We start from the raw sequence: 11,378 nt of genomic DNA on the forward strand, positions 1-11,378 counted from the left end.
AGTAACCTTACAAACGTCACTGCTGTTTAGTTTTCTGTCTTCATTTATGTTGGAAGTGATAACAGAGCTGTACGTTTTAATTTGTTTCCAAAGCCCCGCAGTCAGAACATGCTATATTGTATTTAGATAGAAGCTAGCGAGCTAACCTCCTGCTAGCTCCTAACTCCGTTAAATTTCATAAATTCCGTTTTCATGGATGCCTGGATGTTAAACTCAATTGTTACACCTGGTAGAGCAGAACGCTGATGATTTTATTAAAGATGAAAGACTTCAGACAGTTTTTCAACTCTCAGTAATGCCATAGTGATCCTTTGATATATGGACCTGCAGCGGCGTTTAGGCCCAGACACGGCTAGTGACGTCAGACTTAACGACCGGATAGAGAAATGCAATGTAGAAATGAAAACAAAAAAAGCTTGAATAGATCAGAATGACATGGAAAAATCAAACATTTGAATGTCATAAACATCATGAATCAGTCTCACACACACCAAAACACTGAAACTGATGCATACATTTAAAATACAGCATGTGCATTACATAGAAATGTGGCATTGGTCGAGAATGTATGAGCAATTTCTAATAAGTTAGGTAGTTAACGTAACAATAAATAAAATGGTCCTGACATTTAGTTGTTACCAAAACATTTATTTATTTTAACATCTTCACTGACTTAGGTCTGTATTCTGTCTCATCGCACTTCGATGGCAGTCACATTTATACTGGGTGACTAAAGCAAGGGAGTAAACCTTAAAAAACACACACAATTCAAATTGCAGTGAAGAATGCTGTTCATATTCTCCTACTACAGTGGCACATAATGAGAATGAAATTGCATTCATTATTGAAGTTGAAACTGCTCCAAAGATGGTGGCTGCAGCCAGTGCTCTGCTAATCAATGCATTAATATTAAAAATCATAAGCAACAGCCAGAGGGGGACTCAGCAGTTGCATATTATTGAGTCTTTGTGAGAGAAAAATGACCTACAGGGAAATTTGTGATTTGATGATGGTGAGATCTAAATATTAGAGATCTCAGAAGACAAGTTGAACACCGAAGACAGTATGAAGCCTTAAATTGAAAGCATTCGGTAGAGCCATAACGACCCTATTACAGATTAGGGTTATTTGGATCGTTCCGCTCACGATGAAGAGGGCAGAAGCATTTGTAAGCAATGCACACCTACACTACTGGCTTATTTTGCAGAAATATCATTCATTCTCTGTATTATGTTTTGTATTTTCCTGCAGGTTTGCTCACTTGGGTGAGAGCCAGCACAGAGTGGAGAGAACTGAACACATAAACCCGGCAAACATCATCTGTTTGTGAGTAAAACATATTAATAGAAAAAAGGGGAAAAAAGCCACATGTACTCAAACTCAATAAACCTGGCTCACGTGTAATGTATGGTATTGTATTCTTGGTTTGCAGTTATAAATGACCCCTTTTATAAAGCACTCAACATTTTCACTAGCCTTGGGAGAAGGATTGCACTACTAAGTGGTCTCAGTCGAGGCTTCTAGCTGCGCACTGTTTAATTGTCATATGTTTCTTCACTTCTTTGCATACACGCTATTTCCCAGACAGTCCACTCTTTACCGTAGATGGTGTTTGTTTGGTTTTTTTTTCCCCTTTTTTTTTTTATCCCTCAGCCAGATTCAAAGTTCAACCACACGTGTGATGGCAATGTGCAGCCATGGAAACGCACAAGATGTTTTTGTCGAGCTGTCTTTTGAGCTGTAAGGCATGCATGCACACACACCTGTGCAAACACATAAATCAGTTTAGAAACAAATTCCTCCTCTACATGCACTTGTGATTTTCTTACATGATGGCTTCTTATATATCAACATTCATACCTGCTAGGTTTTGTCTTCTTGTGAAAGTGCAAAAAACTTGTTTGAACATTTAAACTTATTGATGGTCCTTGCGCACCTCCAGTTTTTAGTCTGTTTAAATCGAACTCTGGCGCAGTCCATTTGTGCTGATTTGAACACTGTAATCGCATGTAAGTGCGAGCCAAAACAACCACACTAAGACCCTTTGGAGGAGGGGGCCCCTGTGTGGTCCCAAATGAACTCCAGAGCAGTCTGTGATTCTGTGAACTTGATTTGACCCCTTTCCAAACCTACTACCAGGTATACATTGCAAGTTTGAGCTAAAAAAAACTTCCTGTAGCTACATGTGCTTTGTGTTCTGGGATGCAACAAGGCGCAATCGATGTGCTGGGGTCTGTATCTATTAGCAACCATCTGTGACATGAGCAGGAATTCTTCATTTTATGCAGTAGATCAGAACACAGCACCTTCTTACTGTATTTACTGCTCGCACCCTAGACATATATGCCCAATAAGCAGACTGAATATTCTGTAATGATACATTTTGGTTTGCTTGCAGTTCACTTGGATTTTTTCCTGTGTGTAAAGAAATCAAATCATGTGGAAAAGCTACAGCTTTACAACCCCCCTAAAATTACTTTACAACCCCCTAAAATTACTTACTCATTTTGAATCAAGTAAATACAAATTTTTTTTGTCCTGGCAAGAGTAACTATAAATAACTCCCGCACTCGCCTTCCCAATTTCATATATGTTGTACATGGAAAATTCCCATCTTTCAGCCGCTGTTTTCTCTTTTAAAAAATTGTCTTTCTGTTTATAGTAAGACAATTTACCTATAACAAATCTCCATTAGTTCAGCATCCAAAGCCTCCCAAAGTAGAAATCACAGATTGATGTTTTTAATCATGTTTTTATGGATTATACAAACGAGATATGACTTGTTAATTTGTGACGATTGGCAGGCAGAGTCCATACTAACTCGCAGTTGGCTCTAAGACACGGTTTAGTTTAGAGATTTCAAATTTTACATATTTAGAAGTTTTGATGAAGAAGTACAGAGATGATCAGAAAGAGCTGTAATGTGTCATTTTGGAAAGCATGTGAAAGGATTTTATAGGATACCAAGAGAAGAGCTATGGTACTGTATGAGGAAGCATGTGATGAAATATTTAATTGTGGTGCAGGACACTGAACCCCTCTTGGCAGTGGTCATGGACAGCCTGGCAGATGAGGTCAGGCAGGAGTCACTGTCGACTGTGATGTTTGCAGTGAGATTAGGGAGGGAGGTGGAGGGAGCTCCTTGCAGTTGTAGTAAAAAAACAGCAAAAAAAAGGTAGTAAAACCTCGCTTCAGGAAAATAAAAAAACACTTTGAGACACGTTGATTATTAAGCAAATGTTCCTGAAGGGAAAATGGCTTAGAGACTGCATCAGAGGGAATTGGTAGCGGTTGTATTGTTCAACAGACATTATAGAAATGATACCTTTTTACAGAATGAAAAAGTGCAAAAGTGGATAGAAATTTCATGAATTAGTTTTCTTTCCCTTGTTATGTTTGAATGCATGGGTGAGAGGTGAGGAAGGTATTCACTTTCAGTTTTCTAAGAAGACCATGAATGCGACTCGTTATCATTGCCAGTAATTTCCTAGAAAACCAGATCGGTTGTCATTCGGATCGACTAAGTTTGATGGTCATGTGGAACTGAAGAGGATATGGACAAGAAATGGTCACTTAGAGGAAGACTGACAGAGGCTGACAAAGACACAGTGGGGACATGTAATCAACTTGGAGGAGGAAAATTCAAGGATGATGAAAGACATGCCTCTGATGTGTTTCTAGTATGTCTTTGGTGTGTGAACCGTTTTTAAATGTGAAAGTTTCTTGTATGTATCCCTTCTTACAGAACAGGAGAAAATTTGTAATTTATCTTACAAAAGTGGCAGAAGTATCAATATTTTCTTTTAGGAAATCTCCATCAGCAGGGAATCAAACCTTTTCATCTACGTTGTCTTTCTCTCTGGCCTTTCAGTAGTCCATCCAGCCATTGTTGTCATCCTCGTGTCAGGCCCGCAGGGTGCTACAGGTGTGTCTGTTGTTGTGCAACAGTGCTATTCTAAGATGTTACAGCACCCCAAACGTGTTGTCACTGTTAGAAGCCTTTTAGAGTGTCACCTCCCTCTATGTTCCTCTATTGATCCATCAGGCTCAGCCAAAGATGACTCAAGTGACGGAGATAAAAATGGAAAAGAAATGAATACTGTAGCCCATTCCTGTTGAGAAACATCAGTGAGGTGTAGAGATTAATGGCCCTCTTTTCTTCCTCTGCTCTCCTCTCACCCCAGCTGGTTAGGACAGATGGCCGCCCACCATGAATCTGGTTTCTAAGGTTTCTACCCATTAAAAAGAACTTTTCGGCACCACTGGGGCAAGTGTTGCTCATGGGAAGATTGTTTGATTTCTGTCTTCAGTATTGGAAGGTCTTGACCTTAAGACCTGACTGTACTCCGTTGCAAATTCGAACACGGACAGCTGGGGGCTCAATGGCCGAGTAATCATTCCTTTTACACTACTTTCAAGTTCGCCGCCTGAGGTGTATGCATCGTTGGTGCGCTGTAAATCCTCCACAGACAAATCCACGTGGTGTAAACAAACAATAGGCTGGCACGTGGATATCTGTATGGACCTTCATGCTGATGATGAAATTTATATCACTTGGACTGTAGCAGACTCATGTGGAAGGTATAATTGAGGCTTTTCTATGCTCTAAAATAAGTTGTCTTATAATAAGGCAAATGTAATGTACAAATTACAGACATTAAACAGTTTATACAGTAATAGTAAGCTCAACAGGCCAGAAGATGAAGTTTGAAATATTTGAAAACACAAACATATTTACTTGAAATGTTTTCAGTGTTGCTCACATGGTTTGTAGGAGTTTGTAGACACATTATACTTCTGCTTTATATTATGTGAACAAGAAAGTAAGAAATAAAAATTATTTTTATGGGTAAAAAAAGGTCTGCTTCTAATAAAAATTCACAAATCTTGTCAATACTGTTTGAATAAGTTTGAAAATAGCCAAATTGTGACCCATGTTTCCAGCTCTGTACACGCAACTTATCAAATTTCTTGCTTGTTTAACTAATATCAGCACTATTCATGTGACAATGTATTAGGGCTAGTGAAAGTTTAAAATAATATTTTCAAGATGATAGTTTTACAAGGAAATAATAGCAAATTTAAGAGGATAAAAGAGGCAAATTTATTAAAAAAAAAACAACCTCAAATTTAAAAGGAAAATATATCTGAAAAATATACCAGTAATCAATATTGCTTCACTTTTCATTATTAAATGCACATATTTAAACTGCCAACATCAATATCTCATAAGAACTTTATTTGAACACCAGCACCACCTCTTTATAGTCGTATTAAGTCACACTGCAAACTGTGAAGTTCATTTTCAATCAAACATATTGTCCTCTAACCTCATCTAACAGCACCGGTTTCTTTGTGTAGCAGGCTGTGAAACAAGTGAGACTTGTTAGAGTCAGATCTCTCCAGCAAGTCTCAGGTGTGTGTGTAAAATCCACTCAAAGTTCTGATGAATCTGTGCCACAGGAATCACTCCTCCTGCTGCATTGGGCAGATTTTAATCAAACTTACACACAGTAATCATCACGGGGCTTTTCGCCCAGATTGCGCCTAAGGGTCACGGTCATATTTGTTATTTTACGGGCAATAAACAGTGAATTGTAACGGATTGCGGTTTCTCAGTTTATGATGAATGAATGCATCAGTCAGTAGTTTTCATTTTCCACATTTTGCAATAAAAAGCCCCAAAACAAAAATGCTATTTGTTTTCTCAACTTGGCCTAGAGATATTTTTTACCTTCAGCACTACTGACTAGTCTGTGTAATTAAGGATTCTTACACAGCAGCCTTGGGGGGGGGTTGTAGCCATATACTCTATGGCTACAACATCCTCCACAGCTCATAATTTATCTCAAGGCTTCCGAGAGCCTCCGCTGTGCCTTTGAAAACAGCCCATCATGAGGCAGGTGCCATTTGAAATGCAGCCATGTGTCTAAACAGCCTCTCACTCAGGCCTCAGCTGTTGTTGGAAGCCTAACTGAATAGATGACTTGACAAGCACGCAGTTGATAATTCACCCAGAAGATGGTAAGACATGCTTTAAAATCTAGTTTTTGGAAAATATGAGTAATACTGCTGTGAAAGCACTCATCTTCACCCTCCTCGTGTTGTTTCCACCTCTCAGCAGCAGTTTACAGTCTTTTGTTGGCTCAAACAAACTCCTTTCCACCTCTTGTTTTTGCCTTGTCTTAAGCCACGTGATTTGCCTAAAGTTAATGTATATGGTGATACACCAATCACACATGCTTCTCTCCCATTTTTCTTTTCCTTCTCTCTTAGAGAGCCAGTGTCCTGCTTCCCAGAGGACAGCATCTATGCAGTTTTACCTCCACAGGTGGGCAAAAACAGCCAGGAGGTATTTGAGGGCCATGTGATGACCGGTCAGGGCCAGGTGAGGGCGTTGTGCAGAGAGGACATGTTGATGTACAGGGAATACATCAAAAACAGATATATGTGAGACACGGATAATACAGACTGGATCTCTGTTACCAGTGTGAATGGGAAGCACGATCAGCTGCTGAAGATGTTTCGTCGTCATTAATCATGTTTGCTACTACAAACAAATGCAAAATAAAATGTTCTATTTGAAATTGATGTGGGGGGTTTTCTATGGTAAAGGCTGTAAAAAAAAAAAAAAAAAAAAAAAAAAACAAAGATAACAGTGCATGAGAACTCCGCTTGGCCTCTACTTGAACTGAAGAAAGGTGTTTGTTTTTTTTTATAGAAGTCTTTTTATTTTTTGCGATCCACAAGCGTCATTCAAAATTGAAATACTTTGAATGTTAGATTTATCATTCAAAACTGTGCACACATTAAACTGCATCACAGACTGGAGTTCAGGGGTTTGAAAGAGTCGGGCACTTACAAGCCAGTCGTTATAGTCTGTGAGGTCAGGACACGTTCATGTCCTTGTCTTTCCTTTTGAGGGTTTTTTTTAATTTTTTTATTTCTTCAGCAACCTGGAAATTTCTCCTCCTCAGATGTGTTGCATTCCTTTTGTTAAACAGTTTAAGCTTTACCATTTTTAAAGTGCCTTTTGAGATTTTTTTTTTGCATTATTTAAAAATAGGGGGGTTTTGTCCTGTATTGAAGAGTGCACTGGTTAATTTAAATAAACTGTCTTCTTGTGTTGTTAACGATCTGTACAGAAAAACGTAGCAGTGATAGCTTGATATTTGATTTGTTTTTGTTTTTTCAAACCTTGCCACCAGTTTACAAAGTCACACACTAATTTATGTTGCATAAATGCTCAGATCAGATAATCATTGTGTACATTAGTTCTACAATAAAATTGTATTTAGTAACAAAGTAACAGTGTGACAGAATGTTATTTGAGTTTTGGGTTGGTTTTTTTTGTTTTTTTTTTAGTTTTCCACTTTTTCTATTGGCTGCCAGAGCTTTTATTGCAATCTTACTTCACTCTTTGTACAGGTAGAAACGACAGTACCACAAGTTGTTTTGAACAGTAGTTTTTTGAGAAGGTCTTTTAAAGTCCTCTTTTTGACCTTGGTTACATATTCACTCATTTTCAGGTCAGTCTATGCACCTGACTGCTTTCATCATTAAAGCCATCATCATTCAAATCAAATAATTCAAATACCAAAGATAACAGTTTGGGTTTCAATTCCCAAAGAACTATTATATGAAGACTTTGCATATAGGTATGCCAAATTACACAAGAACTGGACTGTAACAACAGGTCTTATGGAGTGATGAAAAATTTCAAAGAGATCCAGATTTTAAACTTTTGGTTCAAACCATGGGTCGTGTGTCAGGAGAGGTATAACATGAGTGCCATCTGTAAAACATAGTGGGGGCTCTGTAACAGTTTGGGGTTGCATTTCAGTCAGTGGTGTTGGAGCATATGATAAAGAAATGATGGGTGGCTCAACACTTTTGCACAGTACTGTAACGCTTGCTGCTTTCACGTGGCCTTTTATAAGTGTTCCCACTCTCCTGTAGTGACTTCTTCTTGGTTCTTTCCCCCCCCCCCCCATCTTGCACCGCCTTTGCCCTTTTTTCTGTCTCACGCTTGTTTTCACTCTCTGCTCACTCTTTTAGCGCTTGGCCTTTGACTGCGGGTGTCAAAAAAAAAAAAAGGCAAACGTGATGAAGGACTGCTTCCCAGCAATGCACATACACATTCAGTAAATGTACTGACTGGCCACTGGTCTCAGCATCACTGCCTCGTGAGTCTGTGAATAGGGGAGGAGGTGCCGGCTGTCTCAGCATGTGATGTGACAAAGAAAGCAGAGGAAATAAAGGCGAAAAATGTTTTCTTCTATATTTTAAGAAATAAACGACGAGGAGGAGAACGAGAGGAAGGACGTATCTTCAGTATCTGCACACCTTCCACGGGTACACTGGAAATTGTTAAATATGTGCTATAAATATCCATGATACAGTCCGATAATGACACATCCCACCTTGCAGGAGACTCTTGGAGTCTTTTCACATTGTTGCCTTCACAAGACCACAAGAGGGACATGAGGGAGGCTTTGTCCTTACCTTCAATGCTACAGTGTCACTGGGTTTTGCTAAGAATAACAGCTGTGGAAAGTTTATTATAAAAAGTGTTCATGCTTTGTTGGTTTTTTTTTTTTATACACTCAACATTTCTTGTCCCGAGTATTATGTGCTTTATAAAGATTCTACATTCACTGAACTTTTTAGTTTTACAAACTTTTAATTCAAGGCCAACAGATATGTGAAGGCTTTATATGCGTGCCAGTGAATCCTCACAGATCTCGTGCAGGCATGTTAGTTTTAAAAAATGCTTTGATGTGAATACGTTTTGCCTTTAAAACAGAATTCTTGCCTGTTGCCTTGTTGATTGTTCAAAATCTGCACAAGTCTAAGAGACAGTTGTCCTTAGACAACTATAGAAATGAACTATAGACTGTAATATTTAAAAAAAAAAAAAATGTTGATAGCCATATCCATCTAGGTCCCTGTGAGATTAGGCATGACCAAATATCTAGACAAAAGGGCTATGGGAAGTTGTTAGCCATTGCCAAGTAGCAACTTCCAGACCTGAAAATGGCAGCTACAGGCTTGATCGTAAAGTTGATCCTCGTAGGCTCCCATATTAAAATGCACAACAGCATTAAAAAGCCAGGCCTTAGTCTCTGTGGATAGTTTACCTTTTGCCTTCAGAACTGCAGCACATCCACGATGCCAATTTCCTGTTCCACCACATCCCAAAGGTGCTCTTCTGGATTGAGATGAGGTGACTGTGGAGGCAATCACTGTTCTTTTTTTTCGTTACTTTGCACGTTCTCCCTGTGTTTGTGTTTGGGTCCTCTGGCTTCCTCCCACAGTCTAAAAACGTGCAATAGGTAGGGTTAGGTTAATTGGTGATTTCAAATTGCCCACAGGTGTGAGAGGGAGTGTGAATGGCTGCCTGTCTGTCTGTGTTAGCCCTGCAACAGACTGGCATTGTGCTCTCTTTTCTAAATTTAATATCTTCTGGCTGCAAAGAACCAACATGGCGGTGTCTGATACCTATTGATGAGGCTTAAAAATATAGTGGGCTGACATCACGGTGGCTGTTTTAATTACAGTCTATGACTAAGGCTAGTGCTGACTAAATAGCTTTATTAGCAATTAGCAACATTCACTAGGAAAATAACAGGAATGAAACAACACGAAGAGCTGACTCAGTCTACTGAAGTCTAAACAAGAAGAATAGCACGCACCTAATTTTTTAACCACTTTATTTACGCACAACTTTAAATCTGAATACAGCCTATGGGGTTGAGTTATACAATGCCAGTTCTGAAAATGATGTAATCATAGTCCAATCAAAAGTTAAAATAATTTGCAAATTGCATTGCAATAGTTTAAGAGTAGAACATAAAACGCATCAGATAAACTTAGGAAATGAACAGTTTTACCAAAAAATAAATAAATAAATAAATTTTTATTTATATAGCACCTTTCAAGACAGAGTCACAAAGTGCTGCACATAAGTTTACAAGTCATAAAAAGATTTAAAAAGAGAAAATAAAACAGGCAAAAAATTAACCAAAAGCAGTTTTAAAAAGGTGAGTTTTGAGTTGTTTTTTAAAAACAGCTACTGAGTCCACAGTTCTTAATGCTTGAGGGAGAGAATTCCACAGTCTAGGGGCCACAGTGGCAAAAGCTCTATGCCCCTTAGTCCTCCTCTTAGTATTTTTTATAGCAAGTAAGCCCTGATCAGATGACCTCAAAGACCTGCTAGGGACATAAGGCTGTAGCAGATCAAAGATGTAGGCAGGTGCCAGTCCGTGCACAGCTCTGTAGGTCAAGACCAGGATCTTAAAATCAACTCTAAATTTAACAGGAAGCCAGTGTAACTGAGATAATAACGGTGTCACATGTGAGTACTTGGAGGATTTTGTCAAAAGTCTAGCTGCAGCGTTTTGCACAACCTGCAGACGATCCAGAGAACCTTTGCTTAGACACATAAACAGCGAATTACAATAATCCAAGTGTGACGAAATAAATGCATGTATAGCAATCTCGAGTTCAGAGCGAGATAAAACCGGGCTTAGCCTAGCCACATTTCTCAAATGATAAAAACAAGACCGAACCAGAGATTTCACATGCCCATCCAATGTGAGACTCGAGTCAAAGGTGACACCTAAATTCCTGATAGAGGATTTAACATAAAGTGAGAGAGGACCAATGGCTTTCACTATCTGCGATAGAAACCTATCAGGGGCGCATACGAGGACTTCGGTTTTCCCCTTGTTGAGTTGGAGGAAATTTGCAGCCATCCAACGTTTGATCAAATCTAAGCAATCATTCAGACGCTGAAGCTTAGATAAATCCTCGGGCATAAAAGAAACGTACAACTGAATGTCATCAGCATAACAGTGATAAGAAATGTCCTCAAAAGAGCCCATTATATGCTGGAGGGGGAGAAGATAAATAAAACAATAAAGGCCCCAAAACTGACCCTTGAGGGACACCATAAGTAAGGGAGGTAGAGGATGACCTAAAATCGGAGACTGCCACAGAAAAGTATCAGTGATGGAGATAAGAGAACCACTCTAATGCAGTTTGTAGGAATGTTTAGCTTATTTTAGAGTTTAGAAATGTGTTATCATAGAATGTAGAACTATAGTAGAGATACTGACCCTGCCCTCAATATAATAAAGGCCTCACTGTGTTGTGAACTTAGGAGTAGATTGTAGGAGACCCCTCCCCCACTTCAACTGTGAAAGTAAAACAGAGAGGAGTTAATGCTGAGTGGAAATTCCCCAGAGAATGTTTGGGTGGGGGTCTCAACATTTGTAACTGGATAACTGTGGTCTGGAAGGGAGATGGGTTTTATGACCTAGGGAGTCACCTACACCCACAGTGTTTTAACTGTCACGCACACACATCCACACGCA

The 11,378-nt window shown here is 39.1% G+C and overlaps 1 protein-coding gene across 3 annotated transcripts in view; it reads left to right on the plus strand.

Annotated features, from left to right (window-relative positions):
- fig4a (FIG4 phosphoinositide 5-phosphatase a) overlaps positions 1–7,305 on the plus strand; it is a 56,310-nt gene extending 49,005 nt beyond the window's left edge. For 2 of the 3 annotated variants that reach the window (XM_085246369.1, XM_085246368.1), the window contains 2 exons: positions 1,252–1,326; positions 6,277–7,305. In XM_085246369.1, coding sequence (XP_085102495.1) covers positions 1,252–1,326; positions 6,277–6,454 — 253 coding nt within the window. In that variant the 3' untranslated portion in view covers positions 6,455–7,305. Of the gene's footprint in view, positions 1–1,251; positions 1,327–4,184 lie in introns of all 3 variants that reach the window. The other variant, XM_085246370.1, reaches the window with a different exon arrangement.
- The last annotated feature ends 4,073 nt before the right edge of the window (positions 7,306–11,378 follow it).

Source organism: Mchenga conophoros, linkage group LG15 (assembly GCF_057382185.1).
Source record: "Mchenga conophoros isolate Kocher_MC1m ecotype Shallow Benthic linkage group LG15, M_conophoros_male_GT1.1, whole genome shotgun sequence".
NCBI lineage: Eukaryota > Metazoa > Chordata > Actinopteri > Cichliformes > Cichlidae > Mchenga > Mchenga conophoros.